General features: G+C 42.8%; 1 protein-coding gene across 1 annotated transcript in view; it reads left to right on the top strand.

Annotated features, from left to right (window-relative positions):
• The window catches only part of dscaml1 (Down syndrome cell adhesion molecule like 1), a 106056-nt gene that overhangs the window by 52000 nt on the left and 29891 nt on the right, over window positions 1-24165 (top strand). Inside the window, exons 4-9 of the mRNA XM_008301727.1 lie at window positions 14291-14437; window positions 15265-15543; window positions 16620-16895; window positions 17352-17651; window positions 22709-22851; window positions 23673-23802. Of these exons, the coding sequence (XP_008299949.1) occupies window positions 14291-14437; window positions 15265-15543; window positions 16620-16895; window positions 17352-17651; window positions 22709-22851; window positions 23673-23802 (1275 nt within the window). The remainder of the gene's footprint in view (window positions 1-14290; window positions 14438-15264; window positions 15544-16619; window positions 16896-17351; window positions 17652-22708; window positions 22852-23672; window positions 23803-24165) is intronic.

The raw sequence follows: 24165 nt of genomic DNA, 5'->3' as shown, positions 1-24165 counted from the left end.
AGCTCTCCTGCAGCCTAATGTGTGCACTTACTGTTTTTCTAGCTATGTAGGACTTTTTATTTGTCTGCCATACGATTCAAGCCACACCCCAAGCTGTACCTTCCAGCCTAGTAGTAGTAACTCTGTAAACATACTCTGTACTCCAAATGCACAGTGGACTTTAAAGCAGATTTGATTTTATTTGTTTGTCCCAGTGGATCATATAATGTGCATGTTTTGTTATAAAAAATAAATGCTGGCTGCCTGTTTGTTGTTGTTGCAGTGCTGCATCTGTGAAACTGGCGGAGAGGACTACAGAGATTTGTAATGATATGAGTGTGGGTTACTGAGTTGGAGTCACATTTTCCTATATTCTGATTTGTAATGGAGTAACTGTGCCCTGCATGCTTATGTAGGAAATTACTTCAAAACTCATTAAGGTGTCTGGATGTTTGTCCCTTTTGCTGGATTTTCTTATTTAAATATGGACCAAACACTTAATTGCCATGAAGAGCAATTAGTTTAATTTCTGATGAAAATATTTGGAGCTAAATTATCTTCAGAGATGAATTAATTTAATATGTTCTGCATGATCTTACATCCTCTTCATTTGTTGCTGGGTAGAAGTTATTATTAAAAAAAGTTTGACCTAAAAAATTGTTGAACCTTATTTTGCAGGATACATTCAGAACTTCATCCAGTTTCACCAGTGTGCCTTGACAAAGGATATGTTCATATGTTCTTATATTGCTCAACTTTAAGACTGTAACAAGCAGTGCTGTGACTGATTTTGCAGGATTCTGTACACTGGCCATCAAACAGTCACAGGAACCACACTTTTTTTAATCCCATCAAGGGGAGCTAAACATATTTTACAAATGAACCTCTAAACTTCTAGCAGTTTTTGAGCTTTTTATTGTGCTGCTATAACATTTTTACTCACTGTGAGGTCATTTTTCACTGCTACATAAAGTCCTGCACCTCTATGGAAGCAGCACAACCATGACTAGAAGTAGAGAGGAAAGAAAAAGGTCTTTTGTGCAGTGTGACACAGTTTAAATACTGTAAATCATAAGATCGGACAAAGCAAAAGTTGAATTTCTTTGATTATTTTTTATGAAACATTAAAAAAATAAATAAGTGAACATGTACATTTTCCTAAGTTTCCATGGGTATTACTAATATTGGGGGGGAAATGGTTGCTCTGCATACTTTACATATTTTACGAATTACATTTTAAAAATGAGGTCTCTGAATATTTGTCCTTTAACTTGGCTGTAGCTGAGTAACTCTTAGCTTCTCAGTTATGTTTCTGAGTGCAGAATTTTTTGCTTTTTATGAAATATGGTTAGAGAAAATGGGTTAAAGTCAGCTTACAGGTGTTGGTGAGTACCACCACATACTGTGTGTGAAAATATGTTTTACAAGGACTTGGTGGCTGTTTGACTGAGTGATGTGATGCCATTTGAGTCATATCAGTTGTGGCTAAAGATTACAAATTTGGATACGAGAAAAAATTTGGTTTGTGGAGTTTTTAAAAAATGTAACCTTGCAGACCTTTGTAGGCCACTCCTCATCTGTGCTTGGTTCTATCAGCCTGAGGCTTCTTTAACTGCTTCTAGCATACCACACCTTGAATCTCTGGCAACTGTTGTGTCAAATTGCATTGTGGGCAATGTAGGCACAGGGTTTTTGATCAATTTCTAACTCTATTCCGAGTCTGACAATGCTCTAAGTGTGTCATTTTAAACGGCTGGTGGAGTACTTTCCATAATTTGTTTTTTCCCCACTGCTTCCACTACCACATTTATTGTCTTTATCATAGTTATGTGCTTTAGTGTAAAGGCCAGAGCTGTTTTGTGTGTCTCCAGCGGGTTGCAGGTACTGTATCCGTAATGGTAAATGGGATGTAAGACAGTTAATAAATTTAACAGCATCAGAGCCCGGCAAAGTCAAAGAAACATGGTGTTTATTGAACCGTTTGCCCACAGTGGCTTTGGATTGTTGTCCTGTTAAGCATGCTTATCTCCAAGAATCACACATCATTACAAAGCATGCCTGACCAGCCCCCCTTTGTGTGTATGCAGGCATGTGCAAGTGTGCACATGCACAGCCATGTATTTGCATTGGGGACTATGTGCTTGACTGGTTGCTACATATGCTGAGTGTGGTATGTTTGTGTGACAAGGAGACAAAAGAATTCCCTGGCAAGAGATTGCAAAAAGATGGAAATCTGGACACATAAAAGCATGTGATGGAATCTTATGGCTGGACTCCCCGTCTCTCATCTTCATCCTCCGTGGGGTCTTTCTTCCATCTTCTTCTTCTTCCTCTTCTCACTCTGTCTTTCCTCCTTCTCTTCATCTGAGGTCCGCTTTACTTTTCTCCTTTTTTCTCTTCTCTCCTCTCCATCTTTTTTTTTTTTAATGTCCCCTCCCCCTTGCTCTGGCAGTGACATTGGGCTAAAGTGGGACAGAGTGTAGGAGGGCAGTGAGGCAGAAGAGACAGAGAGACAGTCATACAGGGAGGGAGGCAGGGAGAGCTGCTGCTTTGCTGTAGTGTCCCCCCCCCTCCCCATCTCCCTCCTTCTTCCAAGAACGTACCTCGGGCACTCCTGGCCCCTCAGGCCTCCCCACGACGTCTGGGGGACCCGCTTTTAGCATGTCACCACTACTCCACTCCAATCTGCAACATCTGTCTCTGCAGCTCTTTTGCTTCCCATCATCCCTCATTTTCATCTCTCCCGCTCTAGCTCCTCCTTCTTCATCCTCTTTTGGGTCTCTGTCGCCAAGATGCCCAGCAACAGTGGTGAGGGTGCATCATCACGGTGGCACAGGCAAACGAGGGGAGCCGGGGAAGGAATACGTAGGAGAATGGCAGGCCTTCTCCCTCCCTCCCTCGCTGCCTCCCTCAATCCTCACATCTGCCTGCCATGCAAGGTGCACTCATCCGCACACGGGCCTCGCTCCCCGGTGACCCTCTGCTCCCTGAGATTCCCAACGTGTCACTGTGATGCTGCTTACATGCTGTGGCACTGTAGTACTCCCACTGAGGACAACATGGCTTTACAAAGGGCAAGGCTTTATTGATTTGTGTGAGAGTTTATCGTGATGTGTGTCGGCGCGCTCTCTGCCGCTCCCCTTCTCATATATACAGAAGGAGTGCTGCATGTGCAGACACCTGTATGCATACAGTGCAGTTGTGTTTAATTTACAGCAGCACGCAGTGTAGTCGAGTTCAAAAGCCAAACAGAGGATCCACAATCGTTTTTTTTCCCTGTTTGCCGTGTCTTCCTCTTCATAATGGATGAAAGTCAAACAAAACAGACCCGTGTGTAAAATCAGACTATTCACGCACTGTTGTTTTTGTGTTTTCCACAGCAAGAAATAAGGTCACACTTCAGTTGAGTTCACTTTGTGTGTGTGTGTGTGTGTGTGCACACGTTGTGATGTGTGTGTGTGTTTATAATGCATTAGGTATGTCCCGTTAGCCCTTCTCATGACTGGTGAGCATGTCTCTATCTATTATCTATGAGGCTAAATAATTAAAGGCAAAAGCGACACAATGCACCACATGTTGACAAGTCTGGAGTATGTGTTTGTGTGTCATTGTCAGTGACCAAATGGAATCACAGATGAATGTAGTTGGAGCCTTTTCTTTTTTTTGTCGTTGTTGTTGTTGTCCATTTGCATCCCGACATGCAGAACATCGTTTTAAGAGGAAGGATAACAATCTGAGAACAAGAAGATGGTTTTTGCGTTGGTTTGGCTGCTCTTGCTTGAGTGTCTTTTTCTTTTCTTTCTTTCTTTTTTTTTTTATCCCACTTTCTCTTCATCCAGACATACATCACTGCCTCCATCTTGCTGCTTGAATATTTATGGCCATTCCAATTAAGGTTGCTTAAGTGTGTGAGAGGCCTTTAACCATCACAGAAGGGAAGTCTGAGATGAAGACGAGGGGGTGGTCTGATGTTGAAACAGATTCCCCCTTTTTCTATTTGTTTTGGTCTGGATGAATGCGTATTTTCATTTCCTTTATTTATTTATTTTCTTCTTCCTCTCCCTTTTCCTACCACTCTACTCCCAAGCACGAGTTGTTTCAGAGAGGTTGAGGGGTGTGTGGGTGTATGGGGTGTCACCTTCTAACAACAGATATAGAACGAGAAACGGAGAGACAGCAGCAGGAAGAGAGAGAGAGAGAGAGAGAGAGAGGTACAGAGAAACCAAGGAAACAGATACTGAGAGAGGGAAAGACAAAGAAAACAGGAGACCTGGTGGTGGTGGTGGTGGTGTTGGGGAGGGCAGCAGCTGGCATTTGACGGTGAAGCATGCCTTTTTAATGAGTGCATTAGTCCTTTGCATACCTATCCTCAGATCACTGCATCACACCGAACCTGGAAAACAGACGGAACAAAGAAGGAGAGGAGGACGAGAAGGTCAAGGGTTGTGGCTGGAAAAACAGTAACACTTGTAGCGAGATAAGAATAGAGAGTGTGTATCTGCATTTCGTCTTCAATTATCCTGCCTCCTGGTAGCTGCATGTGTCCTGCACTCATAAAGGGGGAGAAAGAGAGAAAGAGTCTATAAAATTTACACAACTCTTCTTTATTAACCTTCTTCTGTCATTCTGGCATGACCTCTTCCAGTCCTTCTTTCAAGTTCCTGTCTCTGATTGAGTCAAAGAAAGTGGCAGTAATATGCCGTCCTTGTGGCTCTTTCTATGTCTGGCTTGTTCTCAGTAGCACTTAACATTACAGACTACTTTGAATGTGAATAGAGAGGAAATAGGAGCAAGCATCATTCATTTCATACTAGAGAGAGAGGGAGAGAGAGAGAGAGAGAGAGAGGGGAGCTCAGATAGGGAGAGAGCCTATTGTCACTAGGTGTAGATTTCCCTTTGTCAAACACATGCCAATTCTTCAGACCCAACAGAGGAGAGGAGAATAGGAAAATGATAACAGCGGAGAGAAAAGATGAAGGGAGAGAGGGCGGGCTGGAAGGCGGGAGAGGAACAGAGGGGAGGGGAGCAGTATTGATTTGACACTCGGGGAATCACACCACAGCTCTGTTCATTTTCATTCATCTGCCCTTGTAATGGGTGTGTTAATATGGCAGGTAGGGGAAGAGGGCAGGAGGGGGATTTAGGAGGATGAGAACATTTTATTAGAATCCAATCTTTATTATCCGTCACCCCTGCTCACCAGGAACTACACACACACACACACACACACACACACACATGCAGACACACACCTAGAGGCCATGCATTGGTGCACATGCATGTACTGCATGCTTTGGACCCTCATGCCTCTAAATGTGAGTGAAGGTGGGGTGAGGGTGATAATTATGTGTTGGGCCTGAATGGACTGATAGTTATACAAGTCATGTTTTATACAGTGCATCTGCCTGCATGCTTGTATATTTGTGAGGACCATTTAGAGTTTTAGACCTTGAGAATGAGGACATTTCTAGCCAGTTCTTACTTCCTGAAACACCTTCAAAGGGCTTTTTTTAGGAATAAGACTTGGTTTTAGTGTGAGGTTTAGGTTAGAATAAGGATAAAGTTGTTAATGAGGGGTTTTCGCAAAGAAGCACAATAGTGTCCGTGTGCATATGCATGATGCGAAGAGGGAGCTTAGATACAGTATGAGCAGCTCAAATGAAATAGCTTTTAGTAGGCCTTCCCAGTGCCTCCTTGAAATCAGCCATAATGGGCCCTTGGTAATTATCAAATAAATTAGCCAGGGGAAGGAGTGGAAGAGGAGGAGGAGGGAGGAGGAGGAGGGAGGGAGGGATCAGGGCTGACTCCTTTCGTTCTTTTTCATTCTGAAAATCGTCTTTACCTGTTCACTGCTCTGCACCAAAAGAATAAATGCTTTAGATGAATCTGATCGAATTTTTGCAGACAGGCATCGTGGCGTGATTGTTGTGATGCACAGTAGTGTTAGTTTGATTGCTGCTTTTCCTACGATGTCTGGTAACAAGTTGATAAATTAAGGACTAGCTTTTCTGCATTAACACCACACTCTAAACCAACCACTTATTTCCAGTCCGTATGCCCCCCAGCTTATACGACATAGTGTCAATGAAGAGCTGCAGAGATCGGAATGGTTCTTATCTGCATGAATTGAATTGTGAGTATTATTTCAGTAATTAGCTATGTTAAATAACTGGTCGCTAGTTTAAATTGAAGTAATAGGCGGTAAAAGAATCATTCTTGTGCCCATGACAGGCTATGTTTTCCATGAAGGGGCTCAAAAATAAATACTAAAAAGAAACAAAGTAAGAGCACAATAACATTCCTTAAAACAAACCAATAAAACACCTGCAACTGCATCTTTTTTGCTGTTATTTCTGCCTGGGTGTCTATGATGTCACTCTCAGACAGGTAGAAGAATGTCAAAATACAGTGGATGCAGTTTATTTGTGGCAGAATCTCACATGGGTGTCTCTTGAAGCATCACAATATCCCAGACAAACTGTCCACCACAGCAGCAATTTTGTGGTGATTGTTCACCAAAGCCACTTATTCCTTTATGCACCTTTTTTTTTTTTTTTTTACCAGATTTAGATGTTTTCTTGACTGGATGCTGGTAGGTCGTGCTGTGGCACTGGGCCATATGCCGCATTAGTATTTTATTACTGTGCCACAGTAACCACCATAGCTAACATTCTCCAAGAAACACACACAGAGTTTAGTTGTGCCAATCGTCGTCCCGCAGAGACCTGATTGTTGAGACTTTACACAAGAAGCCTTTCCTATTTTGGGCTACAGCAACGGAGCTGTCCGTGGTGCTATTCAAGCCAGTGTTCCTGAGCTTTTTGAAACGTGGCTGTGCGTGGTGCTGATCTCCTGTAGTCCTTGAACATTTCCTCTAGACTGAACCACTTATGTCCTGATTTGTGCATAGGTATGTGCTTCTGCAGATTGCCGTAATGGCAGGTTTCTGAGCTTGTTGCAACATCCCTGCACAAAGTTCTGTTTGCTCACTGCATAAATATGATGTACAATAACTGTAATGGTAACCTTAACCATAACCCCTCATTCAGACATCCTTTGTTGTCTTTTGAGTTAATTCCATTGTAGCTCAAATCGTGTTTGTTGTGGTTCACAGCTTGCTATAGGAACAGATCCATCTGTAAATCAGAGGCCTTTTGCACTCAAGTACAGACTTAGCCTTTGCATGCTTATACATTCCTCTACCATATGCACATTTAAAGACATTTAGTTGTGTGTGTCTGTGCATTTGCTTGGAAATAAGTAAAGAACACCTTTACCAAGTTTCAGTGGAACTTGTCAGTAAAGGGCAGAAAAGGCTTTCCTGTTATAAAGCTTCATGAGCTTAATAATATTCACACTCTGAACCCCTAGCATTTTGTGGACGTTTTTCTTGCCCCTGTCACATTTTTACTGTATGTGGGCTCATTTTTCACACCAATATAAAGTCTTGTTCCTCTGTGGAAACAGCACAACCATGGCTGGCAGTAGAGCGAACGAAAAATGTCTTCTGTGCAGGATGACACTATTCAATGCCATAAACCATTTTAAAAGAAATTAAGTTTCTTAATTGATTATTTTATTTAATATTTAAAAACCCAGATTTCAACATGTACAACATCTCTGTGCCCTCAGGTCTTCCCAATATTTGAAAAATAAATGGTGACTCTATATACTATAGATATTTTACTGCTTACAGTTTTCATTTGTCCCCCTACTTGTCTCCTGTCTGTTCTGTGTAAACACAGTTTGCAGTTCAGCTCAGTTCAGCTGAAAGAATTAAATAAAAACATGACACTTGATCGAAGCTGAGTCACTAATGACTTTACAATTTCACTGAGAAGTGCAGATTTCTTTGTTTTTACAGAATCTGATGAGGGCAACTGCTTTATTTTTGGCAAACGAGACATGTCAAACAATGTGAATTTGATCGAATTTAATGACTTTAAGCTCAGATTTGGTTACATTTTCTAACGGGAATGGCATTTTATGTTTGTACAGTTTCTGGCTCTGATAAATTGTGACTTTTTTGCATTTGCGGTTTTTGGTGAAAGGAGGAATTTGTCTGACTGCAGCTATGATGTCTCTTAATGTGCCTCAACGTGTGGACAGTTTATACGATGCAAACTGGCACACACACACACACACACACACACACACAGTCTTTGCATATGTCGGCAGTTTCATTGCACGTCGTTCTTACGTACAAACGTCCGATGTAAAAACCTTCTATTCCAATTCATAACACATAAAGGCAGACATCTTTCATCGCCACTGTGGAATGTGGGACAACTTATGTAAGTTTGAGGAAGGTTAATCAGTAAAAATAGCATAGTAATGATGGAAGGTGGATGGAGACACAGTGAATGTGAGGAGTGGAAAAGAGAAAAGTGGACAAGAAGAAGGAAGAAAAAAAAAGATAGAAGTGAAAAGGTAAATCAGGACGAGGAGAATAAATAAGGAATGTGTAGGTGTACTCCACTGTCTGCTCATTGCTGTGGCATCCTGTAGTGAGGATGCTCAGCACAAACACACAAACACGCACACACACACACACACACTTGCAGTTTGTTGAGTGCTCTCTGCAAATGTGGATTGTGAGACAGTGGGAGTAAGGATGTGTAGCTTGTGAGACAGATTGTGAGTGTATGCGTAAGTGTGTGTGTGTGTGTGTGTGTGTTTATCTGCGAGCACATGCATTTGCGAGAAGTCCATTTGTGCAACTACTGGCCTGTATTATACCGAGCCCGTGGTCCATTTAGCCTTAAAATCTGAAAGGCAAACCTTGACAATAACAGCCGTGGCAATCTTCGGCGTGTGTTTTTGTTAAAAAGCACAGAGTGAAAACTAAAGTGACATGATGCACAGAGAGATGTGGCGAGCTCCTCTGTGGCCTATAGCCCAGGCTTGTGAATCAATTACAGATCCATTCAGCAGTTCCTCTCCTCTCCTCTGATCTCCATCGCCATCATTTAAATGGCTGATTCCGTTTTTACCTCTAATGAAGGGTACTCTGTCGCAAACACACGCACGAGCCCGCGCGCGAAAACACACGTGAAAACGCACACTCGCACATGTCGCCGTGTGCCACCGCAGCGCCCCCTACCCAGCTGTTGTCACGTGAGTGCACGGGCCCTAGCAACAGCGAGCGAGAGAGCGAACAAAAAAGAGAGATCCTGGTGAGAGCAGGGGAGAGGGGAATGGGTAAAGAGAGGGAGAGAGAGAGAGAGAGAGAGAGATGGGAGGGAGGGGGGAGCCGTGGAGCATTAATAAGTGATGAGTCCAACAGTGTGAATTGCTGTTAGTTAGCATTGCTGCAGCGCCGCTTTCATTTGCATGGCAGCACCGAGAACAAACCCCCTTACTTACGCCATTTCCTCTCCTGCTCTGTTTCTCTCCAAATTACTTTTTTTTTTCCTTTCTCACTTTCACTCACTGTTTTATCTATTTCCGTCTTTTAGTCAACATCTCAAAATATGTACATCTTTTCTTAGTTACTTTCTTTATCTGTCTCTCCTGTCTGATCTGTCCATCCTCCTCCCTTGTGGCTACAGCATTCCTATATTATTTTTTTCTTCATTGCTGTATGAGTTATCATGTTGCTCTTCCTTCCTCATCTATTTGACAATAATTTGTGGAAAATGGCTGCCATATACTACTGAAATAAATTTAGCTGCACCTTCCCTACATCCCTTCATCATCTGCCTCCATTTTTACCTCCTCCTCCTCCTCCTCCTCATCTTTTCCTCCCGTTCCACTCCATCTTGGAGAAGAGGGGTGTCCTCTCTCGGGGGGAACTTTGGGGAAGACAAGTGATGCTCCAGGGCTCCCTAATCCTTTTTGCACTCTGTATCTCCTTCTCTCCTTCCTGTCTCTCTGTCTCGTTATTTGCATGTATGTGTCTGTCTGTGGAATTTCTGGCATACGTGCACACACACACACTCACACTGGGATCCAGCAGCAGCTTCTGCACTTGGCTTGACTTCCTGCCTCAGGCTGATCAGCTGAACTGATTCCATTACTTACAGACCCCCCTGAAAGAGAAGGAAGAGGAGCACAGACTAAGAGAGAAAAAAAAAGAAAAAGAAAAGGCAGAGACAGAAAGAGGTAGAGGGCAAAGGGGAGACTGGAGGAAGAGAGGAGACGAGGAATGAAGCATAGATGTCATGCAGACAGAAAAAAAATGGAGCAAAAGAAAGGGAGGAAAGGGTCGGGAAATAAGGAGGAAGTGAGGGGGATTTTGCGCCTCCCATGGGTGTGGGATAGACCTCAAAATTCTCATCCTGCCTCCTACAGCAAAAAAGAAGGAAAAAAAAAACACAGAAGCACATACAAAGACACACTCAACAACAACAACAACAAACTCCTGGAGGCGTAGGCAGACTAGACGAGAATTGATCTCCTCTCCCACAAGGAGAGGCTTGCAAGGAGAGAGAGAGGGAGATGGAAGAAGACGTAGAAGAATTGTTTTTACCCATGTATGGCTCTCAGGCCTGTAGGCCCCTCATCCCTCTCACTCTCACTCCCTGCTCTGTCACTCCCAACGGCATGTTTCTCTTTATCTCCCTATCTTTCCCTCCATCAATCTCCATCTGCCATCCTCCTCCCTGTAGGGCCAAACCCTTCCTCTACTCTGCTGCCTCCCTCCATCGCCGCCTGCACCCTCTCCACTGTTTTAGGTGTGTCACATCTCCACAGACCGCAGGAGAGCAGGCAGTGACTAAAAATTAAATATCAGTGGCGAAAAAAAAAAAGGAGGGGAGGATGTGAGGAAGCTCAAATCATAGCAGTCAAAGGGAAAGAGAATACAATAATTTTATGAATAAATGTTTAACTTTTTACTTCAGTCTAGATAAGCACTATTATTGGCTCATTAGTCAGTGGGAGCAGATATTTATTTGTCAGTGTGAACTGTAGGCTGTTTTGGTGGTCATTGCACCTTTCATTTACAGGAGTATGACTTTGTACATGTTGTAGCTGGACTCTGTTAGTGTTTTAAAGTTAATTTAGGCTTTCAAAGTCATGCCATCATTTGTTGTGTATGTGATACTGTACATGTTCTTGGACAAGTTAATGCAGTGTAAAGTCTTTTTTTTCAGATTTTCTAAAGGTTAACACAGAAAACATGTGTATAGTAACAGATAGATGGAAACTGTACCCACAAAGAATGTATAGACACTGTAAAATGGGAAAAAAAATTCATTTTTCATGAAATTCTCTTTTCCTTATTTCCATTTAGGGTGAATATGTTTGGGTGTTGTGGTATTGCACTTCCCATTATGCTTTCTGTAGCTCACTATGGACTGTGAATCAGTAATTATAATTTCCTTTATTTTTATGTATTTAATTCAGTAAAACCATATCTACAGTTTAATTAAAAGGTAACACATGTTAGTCGCAGTCCTTAACCGCCAGCTTTGACAAACTCCTTTTCATTAACGGCCTCTTGAACCACTTTCTTTTTCTCCATTCTTAACCATCTCTGAATTTCTTACTCTGCCCCCGCCGTCTCCCCCTCCTCACCCCCTTCTGGTCTGTCTTTCTCTCTCCAGGCATGTTGTGACAGGGTGTAGCAGTGTGTTATACGGGGTTCTACTCGCCAAGTGCATATTATCCTGTAAGGCTTAATACCCAGGTTGGAACAAAAGGGCAGGCTCAGAAATTACAGCGTACGTCGCTTAGCACTCAGCACAACAGTCTGACTCAGATGAAAACACGTGTGTGTGAACTTTCACATATGCATGCAGATGCAAGGGCTGGCGCTCGCGTGTGTGATGCCGAAATCTGACAGCCCAGTTACACACACGTACACGCAGATATCGCGACGTCTCTTATCGACTAAAATGCATGAAAGACGTGCAGTTATTAATTAATTGATGGGCAAGCAATGAATTCACAGCTTTTTTGGCTATCGATGTCCTTCTGAACACCGAAACAACCAATATATATATGGTGTTTCATTTTGGACATTTTGATCGGCATCATTAATTTTCAATTTTTTTATAGACTAATTGAAAACAAATCTGAAGAATAAAAGAATAATGAAAAATGAATTATTATTTGAAATGCCCTTATGCACGTTTTGTTTAGTCAGTTTAAACCTGTGAGCTTTGACACAACTCCCCGATATTATGCAATCTGTGTCTCAAAAAGTCATCTGGATAAAGGAAAATGCATCACAGTGGACTGTTTAAAGCACACAGAATGAGCTGGAATCAGATTAGCGGGTGATCTGCCTTTTTCTCGGATGTCAATCAATCAAAAATAAATACGCCGAGCATGTCGAAAGGTCACCTAACTGCCTCTTCTTGCTACCTTTAGCGAACTAAATTGCTGTTGACAAGTCAGCCAGGCCTGCCTAACGAAGTTTTTAAATTGCAGCCACAATCGAGATAACAAGAACGCGTTTTATTGCAGGTGTAAACACAAAGACCTATGGATTGGATATCATTACAGCATGTTAATAAAAGGCGTAAATGGGGTAAAGAAGTAAAGCCTCTGTCCTCCTTCATATCTCAGTCTTGTTAGTGTGAGTGTGCGTGTGTGTGTGTGGCAGGAAGCCAGGTCAGCCCTCTGTGTTTTAATAAATCTCCTTCGGATGGAGCTGCGCAGCCATAAAATGCATTGATTGTTGTTGCTCACATTGTGGCAGGAGTCACACACACACTCACACTCGCACACACATACAGCTTGGTTACTTGCTACACACTGAACGTCTACATACGTTCACACACATTTCGCCTATCAAAACACCGGAATAAGAGCTGAGAAAATCGGATTATTAACCGCCAGTAGTGACTCAAAAACTCTATTCAAAAATAAAATGAAAACCGACCAGAAGTGTAGCTTTAGGTGTGATTTTTTTCACACTACAATAGCTGCTTTTCATCAACAATTGAACACATCTAACAGCTAGCACCCTAAGTGTTTCAGAATAAATTTGCTGTGCTGTGACTAGGTGCTGACCTATTGCTTGGAGCTGTGTGTGTGTGTCTGTGTGTGTGTGTGTGTGTGTGGGGCACATATTTCCAGTATTCAACTATTCAATGCACCTGCGTTTTACTCGAGCTCTCTCTTGTCAACACTGCAAAGAGACGTTGAAACATTGTGTACAGCAAACAACATGTTCACACACACACACACACACATACACACACACACAGACACACACACACTGCAATAGCATTCACATAACCAAACAATCTGCAATCTACTACAAACTCTGAAGTGCACACTGTCTAAAATAACCCTTTGGGGGAAACGGAATACAAAAAGACTCAGAGAAGCGGAAAGAATCAAACACTGAAATACACTCTCCTCATCTCTTCTCGTTCCATCGCTCTCTTTTTTTTTTCTCTTTTACCCTCTTATCTCTCACATGTGCACATGCTCTCTCTATTGGCATGTAGATAAATCAGAGGCAGACCAAGAAATCACTGATGTGAAATGAAAATGACGCTAATCTGCTGTTACCATAACACACAGAGACACATGAATTATTAACACCTACAATAACTCCCCTCTCTCTTCTCTCTTTCTTCTCATCTGTCTTTCTCTATTGTGTATATCTCGCTAGATGGATGGGACAGTATCTGTTAAAAGCTCCCATGTGTTCACCTAAGTGCTGTGGTGGGGTCTTTTCAAGATGTGTATATTCTAGGGTAGCGTTTTGCTTCAGAATTTCGTGATTTTATTTTATTTTTTTTCTGGAATCCGTACTCCAGCGACACATATTTTAACATACCTATGCTTCACTCAACAGTGTCTTTTTTGTGCTTGGTTTTCTTTTTAGTAATTAGTAATTTAGCAATTACAGCTATATTGAATACAATAAATACAGAAGGCCTTGCAGATTAAGAGCAGTTCCCAATGTGTCTTACAGCTTTTGGAATAGTGAATTAAATGTCCAAAGTCATGCAAGCATCTGCTGCTAAGTATATTCCAGAGTGTGGACATTATGTTGTGTGATTAATATAAGGTTTAATTAAAATGTGTTTAAAGTAAGACTGTTTAACTTTTCTAAACAGCGGCTACCGATCAGACGCCTTCACCTGAAAGACATCTTTAGAGTGAATGTGATACTCTTTAGGCATAGAAGTGGCACAAAAGTAAGCGACAGGGCGTAATCTAAAGAAAGTCAATTTACCAAATTACAGTTCACAAGTTATATTTTCATTGCGCAAAATTTATAGTCCACTGCACAAATATTTACTCAGATGCAACATATTACGTGCAAGTTATATGCTTTTGTTATAATCACGTATTTAAAGCTTGTTGACTCACATGTTCTTTGCTCTCTCTCTACTCTCCACAGGTAACCGTTTCTTCCTGACCTCATTTGGAGCTCTGTATATCTCAGAAGTGCAGAAGGAAGATGCTCTGTCCACCTACCGCTGCATCACAAAGCACAAGTACAGTGGAGAGACTCGCCAGAGCAATGGAGCCAGGCTCTCTGTTATGGGTACGACGCAAGTTAACGTATATAATATATGAACAGATTTGTCTTTACAGTCAGAGAAAGACAGAGTTTTAGGCTATAGTCGTAACCCTCTGAACCCCCAGCAGTTTCTAGGTGCTTTTTTATTCGCTGTTGTCACTTTTTCTCACTGTGGACCCAGTTTTACTGCAATCTTAACTTCTGCATCTCTATAGAAACAGCACAACCATGGCTAGAAGTAGAGAGAATGAAAAAAGATTCCCTTCTGTGCAGTGCAACAACATTGTAATTCCAAAAATAATAAAAGAAGAAGAAAAAGTTACATTTATTTGATTATTCATTTTACAAACATTTTTAAAATACCTGGAATCAACATGTGCAACTTTTTTTTTTTAAGTGTCCACAAGTGTTGCCGCTATTGGAGCAAGTTGTAGCCCCCCATATACTGTAGATATAGATACGATGGATGTTTTGTTGAGAACATTTTTTATCTGTCTCAGCTGAGTCATTAATGGCGTCATGGGTTCACTAAGGAGTGAAGCAGTTTTAGTTTTTCATAGAGTCTGTTTTAGATGGATTTTTAATAAGAATAAAGTGATTTTGATGAAATTTCATGATGTTAAGCTTAGATTTAGCATTTTTTCCCAGTTAAAACGTATATCACATGCTTAGTTTAGGGACTACTGCAAAGGTGCAAATACAAGCTCAGTGTAATGCCGGCAGTTTTTCCAAAAAGACGGTACACCTTAAAAAACCTACAGACTAATTTTGGGGTTCCGAATGTTAAGCGTCTAAAAGTCACCTGAATTACTGAGGATTTGGAATCGATTAAACATTTCTGTGACCTACAGACCCTACGGAGTCCACCCCGTCAGTGCTGGACAGTTTCCAGTCCGGTGAGGTGCAGGTTGGGCACAGCGTGGAGCTGCCCTGCATCGCCTCCGGATATCCGAACCCCACCATCCGATGGCTGAAGGATGGGCGGCCGTTACCTGCAGACTCCCGCTGGACGCGGCGCATCACTGGCCTCACCGTTTCTGACTTGAGACTTGAGGACAGCGGCAATTACATCTGTGAGGTCACCAACAGCTTCGGCTCCAAAGAGGTGACGGGTCACCTCAACGTCATCGGTAAGTCGCTGATTGGGTCGTCTGCCTCTCCTCGCCTCCGCTGCTGCACACTGACAGCTGCAGAGTGAGGAAGTGAGATGGACAGAAGTAACAAATGTGCTTTCAGGACACAAACAGGGGCGATAGAGACATCATTTCAGGTCTGCTGGCTGTACCATGGCCACCCTCGTCTTGGACAAGCATGAGCCAGATTTCCAAGGATGAATTGTCGTTACCCCCCCCCCCACTGTGCTCTCAAACCTCAGTGAAGCGTCACTGCAGTGACAGAGAGGAACAGTGGTCATGCAGGCCTGTCACTTCGTTTACCAAGAATGTGTGAGAGAGAGAGAGGGAGGGAAAGAGTATCTTATAATGTTATCATGTTATGTGCGTTAATGGAAGAGATGTGAGGAGGAGACACACACACACAGAGGATGGCACACTTGTGTGGAGGATGAGGAGGAGGCAGAGAGAGGAGCTGGAATTTGAGGGTGGTTGGGAAAAGAGTGAAGTTAGTGGACACTGGGCAGACTGGCCACAGGGCACATCACCACACAACCCACAAACCTCCGATGACAGGGCATGCAAGGTGGGACAAACGCACACACACACAGATTTGGACACACACACATACAGTACATGCACTCATTGCTCATGAAGAAAGTCTTGCACATGCACTGTCACATAGAAACACACATTCAGCAGCCTCCAGCACTTAACACCAGCTGCTTTATTGCTCACTGACATTTTCTCCCCTTTCTGTCTTTCTGTCTCGGTTTTTCCTCGCCGCTTAGCACACACTCTCGCGCGCACATACACAGGCGATGACTGAAAAACTGACACACAGACAAGAAATACACAATCTCACCACACCAAAATATGATTTGTGTTACCTGACCAGCACAGCGTAGCTCAATAAAAATTCCTTTCGTTCAGCAATGCAGATAATACCCGTGTTGTGCCTGAGGGACGCTGACATACACCACGTATTGTACTTTCAATATTTTGGTAGTAACTTGCTTCTGTCTACATTATTCTCCTCTATTCCTTTTGTTTTGTTTTGTTAACTCTGCTCTACCTGCTTGTTCTTTCTCTAGAGCCACTGCGGGTCACCTTGTCTCCCAAGAACCTGAAGACGGGGATCAGCAGTACAGTCATCCTCTCCTGTGCCGTTCAAGGTTCCCCCCACTTTACTGTGTCCTGGTACCGTAACACAGAACCTGTCCTGCCCGATCAGCACTTTTCCATCCAGGGGGCTCACAACGAGACACTGTTCATCTCTGCTGCACAAAAGAGACACTCGGGAGCTTACCAGTGCTTTGCAACACGCAAGGGCCAGACCGCCCAGGACTTCTCCATCATACTGCTAGAAGGTGACACGGTTATTATCATGTTGGTATACAGTTATGAATGTTTGTGCAACTGGAAATGGACAGTGCTGTTTTTGCTCTCTCTTTTTATGCTAAATGACACACTCATCACACAGGCCATATTTATACCCACCAAGAATGCTGAAGAGCAAGTTATGTTATGCTTCTGCTTAATATGTGTGTGTCTGTAACTTGGATATGTGTTTACATATGGAAAATAAAAGGAAAGTCAGCTAAGAGGAGCAAAAGAGTTAAACATCGTAATATGCTGGTTGTAGCAATTCTAAGAAATTCTCTAGAAAGATGTGCAATAATGTTTTTTTTTAGGTTCATTCTTCTACTTTTATAAGGTGTTACTTTTGATTCTGTACTTATAGTGGTTCAGTCATTTTAATCCATCCTTCATCTTGCTGTAATGTTATTTGTCTCTAAATTCATACTTCTTGCCTCTTGTCCCAGACGGTACGCCCCGTATCGTGGCCTCCTTCAGCGAGCGTGTGGTGGTACCGGGCGAACCGTTCTCCCTGATGTGCGCCGCCAAAGGAGCGCCTCCGCCCACCATCACCTGGACGCTGGACGACGAGCCCGTGGCCCGGGACCTGTCGCGAGTCAGAGCCAGCCAGTACACGCTCTCCGATGGCAGCACCGTGAGCCACGTCAACGTCAGCAGCCCGCAGATTCGCGACGGAGGAGTGTATCGGTGCGCCGCACGAAACTCGGCCGGTAGTGCTGAGTACCAAGCGCGCATAAACGTAAGAGGTGCCTGTCTACTTTTCAATATCAGTCATACAGAGGCTTCTCATAGCCTGACCCCTTCCCCAACCCAACCAATATCCTCTCCTGTACCCTTCTATATCTCTACTTCTATCTCTGTTTGTGTGTCTTATGTTCTCATATGTATACTTTGATTTATCCCATGTTTTCTTTTGTTAAGTTACTGTTCTGTTTGTCTATCATTATACCTCTAAGTTGATTGTCTGCAGCAGTCTGTTTTGTTTCTCCATTAGCCCTTATATGTTGTCTATCTCATTCTGTCTGACTTTCTGTGTAGACTCAAGCTTACTGTCCTGTTGTCTGACTTACTGTAGCTCTTCACTTGTGAGTGCACACACATGCATAAAGAAGACAAATGAACTCACGCATCCAATCGCTCTGCCTATATGTACTCACATAGAAGGTAGACAAAGCGTTCAGACAGAGAGACTGTAGCTTGATATATGTAGAGACAGTGAGATGAAGTGATATGAGGGGAATGAAATGCAACTTTAGGAGCAAAAGAAACAGATGACCACAGATGGAGGGGAGAGGAGCGCTGGTGTCTTTTGAAGGAGTGATAGTAAACTCTGGCGACAGTACTGGTGATGTCACTGTCCACCGGAATGACAAGGATGAGGAGTGACACCGACGGACAGGGCTGTATCACTGTCTCCATGTCTGTCTCTCTGTCTCTCTCTCTTTTCTCCGTCCTTTTTTGTGAGATGTGTAGTTGTGACATGTGAGTCCGCTCCAAGCAGACATGCCAGGATGATCATTGGAGTGAGAATGAACCCTAATGCCAGAGAGTTTCAGCCCCGCATGCAACACAAACTGACACAAATACAGACAATAATTCATAACTGCACATGAGAAAAAAAAAAAAAAAACAGTAACGCGCTCGTATGCTGATCCGCTGGCTGAGATGTGATACATTCAACTTATCTCATTCAGTTAGGTACACAGACATAGCCGAGCACACACGTGTATACCGTGTCTGTGCTTGTGGGTGTCGGCGTGTGTGTGTGTGTGTGTGTGTGTTGTGCTGGCGTGTGTGCGTGCACGACGGTGCTGCTGAATAATACATCTTTGACTCGTCAGAGCTGCGACTTCAAAGCTCAGCACACCCCGAGAAAGGGAGGAGAGAGAAAGAGGCCGAGGAAAGTGGGGGGTAGGGGGGCTGGAAAGAGAGACAAAAACAAAGATACCAGATGAACAATGGGGAGAAGGTCAGTGAGGAACTGACGGATGATTGAGTGATAGCACCCAGTATCTTCCAGTAATGCTAAACGCATTTTGTGTCCGTCTGACTGTCTGCCTGCCTACCTGCAGCCTTCAGTCTCTGTCTTTTGGCAGTGACACATATTGACGGCATCAAGAAGGTTTTTTTTAAGACAGGGGTCTCAAACTTGTGGCCCCCTGCACGAAATCAAAGATTGGTGTTCGTGCGGCCCGCGCGTTTTTTCTGACATGCATCTGGGCGCTTATATTTTTTAACACCTGTGGGCTACCGTAGCTTAGGCACGTGACGACAACAATACGAATTCGAAAAGTAATGTGCTTCAGGATGATCACCGAGTGGAGGAAAAATTTACCCTGTTACCTAGCTCCAGTCATGTCGTTTTCAAAACCTGCCGTGAAGAGAAAGATTGGCGATGAGCACAGACAATTTCAGGAGAAATGAGAGACAGAATATTTTCTGTTGAGCACAGAGGCATCCCGATGTGTCTAATATGCACGGATAAAGTTGCGGTGCACAAGGAATGTAACATCAGACGTCATTAGTCAACTAAACATGCTGAGGAGTATGCTAAATACATGGGAAATAAGCGACAGGAGCGGGTCGCCAAACTTAAAACATCTCTACTGAGGCAACAAGATTTTTTTTAAGAAAGTAGGCAAAGAGAGTGATATGGCTGTCAAAGCTCGCTACATGCTGAGTGAGATGATCGCTACGGCGGGAAAGCCATTTAAAGACGGCGAGTTCATCAAACAGTGCATGTTAGAGACTGCGAGTACAGTCTGCCCAGAAAAAAAGGGTCAGTTCGGCAACATCAGCATTTCAGCCAACACAGTGGCAGATCGCATTTCAGACATCCATCCATCCATTATCTATACACCGCTTAATCCTCACGAGAGTCGCGGGGGGGCTGGAGTCTATCCCAGCCAACTTAGGACGAAGGCAGGGGACACCTTGGACAGGTCACCAGTCTATCACAGGGCCACACTGAGAGACAGACAACCAAGCACACTCACATTCACACCTACGGACAATTTAGAATCACCAATTAACCTCAGTATGTTTTTGGACTGTGTGGGAGGAAGCCGGAGAACCTGGAGAGAACCCACACTGCAGCCCGCATTTCAGACATGTCAGATAATATCTATGATCAACTGCTTGAAAAAGTTAAACATTTCCATTCATTCTCAGTCGCTCTTGATGAGAGCACAGACGTTACTGACACTGCACAGCTCGCAATATATGTCCGTGGTGTTGATGACAATTTTGAAGTGCTGGAGGAGTTCCTCACAATAATTCCAATGCATGGCCAGACCACCGGTCAGGAGATATTCCACCAGCTGTGTAATGCCATTGTGGATGCCGGCTCACTATGGCAGCATTTTGCTGGAATGACAACCAACGGAGCGCCATCAATGACGGGGAAGAAAAATGGACTGGTGGCACTTGTTCGAAGAAAGCTTGAAGATGGAGGCTTGGAAGAAGCCATTGCTCTGCACTGCATTATCCATCAGCAGGCCCTTTGCAGCAAATGCCTGAAGTTTGACAATGTGATGTCTGACGTTGTGAAGCTCATCAACCATATAAGATCCAGGGGTTTAAAGCACCGGTAGTTCAGTGCTTTTTTAGAGGAAATAGAGTCAACATATGAGGATGTGCCCTACTTCACAGAGGTACGTTGGCTTAGCAGGGGGAAGGTCCTGAAGAGACTTTTTGAGTTAAGGGCAGAAATTAAAGCTTTCATGGAAAGGGATGGGGTGACTGTTCCTGTACTAAATGATCCCAAATGGCTAATGGACTTAGCTTTTCTTGTTGACATCACATAGGAGCTAGACATACTGAATACGAAGTTACAAGGCCTGGGCCAACTTGTCAGTGCTGCATATGACAATGTCAGAGCATTCTCCAGAAAACTTGTCTTATGGAAAGCCCAACTTTCCCAGACAAACCTCTGTAAAAAAGTATGCTGATGCCATTGGAAAGCTACAGGAAAAATTTGATCACAGATTTGCAGACTTCAAGACACACACAGTCACTTTTCAAATTTTTGCTGATCCCTTCTCCTTCGATGTGGAAGATGCCCCCACTGCGCTTCAGATGGAGCTAATTGATCTGTAGTGCAATTCTGAACTCAAAGCAAAGTTTAGGGAGATGAATGGAAAAACAGACAAGCTTGGACAATTTTTGAAAGCATTGCCCCCCACCTCCTTGAGCTTTCCAGGATGTTCAAGCAGATCGTGTGCATTTTTGGCACCACCTATTTGTGTGAAAAGCTCTTCTCCACAATGAACTTTAACAAGGCAAAGTTCAGGTCAAAACTTAAAGATGAGCATCTTAAAGCCATACTGAGGGTTTAAACCAGATGTGGCTCAGTTGTGTGAGAAGAAGCGAAGCCAAGTCTCTGACAGCAAGGACAAGGAATAAGTAGAAGAAGCCTATGTTCTGAAGAACAGCTCATGTTCTGACTTGTTAGTAGTTATTTATTTTGTTATTAAAATTTAAAAAGTTTGATCAGTTGTACGTTTTTTGGTGGAATTCTTGATGCGGCCCAGCCTCACCCAGACACTATCTCTTGCGGCCCTCGTGTAAGTTGAGTTTGAGACCCCTGTTTTAAGACATAGTTTGCATTAATTTTGATCCAAATCTACCTACTTACCTTTTGTAGCCACTGTTGCTCAGTCACCTTATCTAGCATCACCTTCACAGAGCAGTTCCAGACAGACTATATGTTCATTAGTTACAATGCAGGGAAAGAGTTGTGTGGTTTTTTAGACTGTGCAGCTACAGAAAATGCATAGCACTTTGTTAAGGGACACAAACAAGCCATGACGTGGCTGTTTAACCTGTTGAGTTTATCGTCGGAGCGCTGCAGTGGAGCTGGAATACAGTTGGGAGCAGTTGGTCAGCATGAATGAAAACACTGTTATTATCGAGCTTACATGTAAATTCACTGCCTTCCAATAAACTAAAAAAGTCTCTAAATGAAGTAGAGAATAGTCAAGTCAAGTGTCAATTTAGTTTTTTCTCATCTGTTTCACCCACTCACTTCCCTCTCTCTCTCTCTCTCTCTCTGTGTTGCGCTCTCTTTTCAGACTAGTCATGCAGTCGGTTGCATTAAATACTGGTTTGTTTAAATGTCAGTAATATTAAATAGAATTGCCATCTCTAGCCCAATCTGACCTGTAAACAATAACACTATCACTGCTGCGCTGAAGCTCAAATTCTTTTATTGCTAGTTTGTGTCTGCTACTTGGGGAAAAGGTGTGAGGTATTAGAGAAATGAGGGCATTGAACGTGACATTTGTGTCCACTTTATGCCCTGCTTAAACTTTTAAAGGCTTATTTTAATCTTAATAAACTACAATATTCCTCTGTACTTAAAAACCATAGACCTACTTATGTCTGGGATAGGAAATATTCCAGAGCAGGAGTAGGGTGGTGCAGTGTTGGTCAGAAACGCTGTATTTCGTTTAGTGCAGCTCCAGAATCAAAATTTTTTTCAACATTCAGTCAGGATATTCTAATTTCTCTCTCTCTCTCTCTCTCCCTACACCCCTACATACTTTTTTCTTATTTTCTCCTCTGTCCACTCCCTCTCCCCAAACTCCCTTCCCCATCACCCTTCCCCTTTATTCCTAAAATTCCATGACCTGCTTCTGACACCATCAACTAATGAGCTTCTTCTCCCCTCTCTTTTCTCCCTCTGATCAATCCATCCCTCTCTCTTTCTCTTTCTCTTTCTCTCTCTCTCTCTCTCTCTCTCTCTCTCTCTCTCTCTCCATTTCTCTCTCGCTCTCTGTCTCTCTCTCTTTCACCCCATCAGGTCCTCCGAGGATTCGCCCTATGAAGAATATCACTGCAGTGGCAGGAAGAAACACTTTCATAAACTGCCGTGTGATTGGTTACCCCTATTATTCAATTAACTGGTACAAGGAAGGACTTCTGCTGCCTGACAACCATCGCCAGGTGGAGTTTGTTTTCTGCTACTCAAAGACAATAAAAAATATTTTTTTTCTTAACAGTATTGAACTGTATAACTTGAATATGTGCATACACTCAATATAGATTGTCTTCTAAAGGCTTTTGTACAGCTTTAGGTCCCAATATTATTTGCATTTTTATATGGAAAAAAATTGAATTAGAGGAAAGAAAATTGTTACATTTCATTTCACATGCAACAACTTCTCATACAGCAGGTGACATTTATGTTCCCATGTTCATATAGCGGAAATTAAAGCAAACATTTGACCAAAAAAAGAAAAACAAAACAAGGAGTTTCACTGTCAGATACACTGTGATCAAGACCCATGACTTCAACAGTCCCTGTTAGCCACTTTTTACATTTCTTTCCCTCGATATTGCATTACACACAACTATATAGAGTATATCTTACCTAATAGATTATTTAAGATTATACATGAGAGAATCATTTGTTAAAGTGGAATCACAGAAATCATTCCAAGATTTCTAGAGAGTATGGGTTTATCGGTTTATTTCTGTGCATGTTCCCCCTTTTGACACAGATTTTTTGTCCCTTATGTCAATTTAACAGATAAAGAAACAGATATTTACTCTGATTTACTTGAATAGCAGAAAAGATTTCTGCTGGATTGAAATGGAAAACTTCCAAATGGAAACAAATGAAGGCACAAAATGTGGGGGACTCCTCGTCAGACATGTTTTGATCTTAGCAACATCTCATTAAAATGCACAGCTTTGTTTATAAATGAGAAGTTTTTTATTCATTTTATCATTTTTTATCATCTCTGCGTGTACTGTGTGTCCAGGTGGTGTATGAGAACGGGACTCTAAAGCTCAGCGATGTTCAGAAGGGGATGGACGAAGGGGCCTATGTGTGCAGCGTGCTGATCCAACCACAGCTGTTCATCACGCAGACTGTTTATGTCACTGTCAAAGGTCAGTCGGAAAGGTGCCGTTTTTGAAGATAAGTGTTGGACAGTATCGCTGGTTTTCACTCATGGCTCCAGTTTTGAATTACATAGACGAAAGCATACATAGCAAAAGAAGGCACACAATCTTGAGTTCTAGCTTTGTTTTATTGTGTCATAAAATGGAAGAAGAAAATGAATGCAAAAGACGGTGATTGTAAGGAGGATGAGAAGTGAGTAACACTGGTTTGGAGCTGGATGGTGTGACTGAAACAGAGAGAGAAGAAGGAAGAAAGCTGTATGCATTGCCTCTAATAACCCCTGATTAAGGGGCGGAGTGGCCTAGTGTGAGCTCTCAACCACTCTGCAATTACATGGAGCAGGAGTGCTA

Source organism: Stegastes partitus, unplaced genomic scaffold (assembly GCF_000690725.1).
Source record: "Stegastes partitus isolate 25-593 unplaced genomic scaffold, Stegastes_partitus-1.0.2 Scaffold1704, whole genome shotgun sequence".
Classification (NCBI taxonomy): Eukaryota; Metazoa; Chordata; class Actinopteri; family Pomacentridae; genus Stegastes; species Stegastes partitus.
Note: the sequence above shows the minus strand (reverse complement) of the source record. Positions and strands in the feature narration are given on the sequence as shown.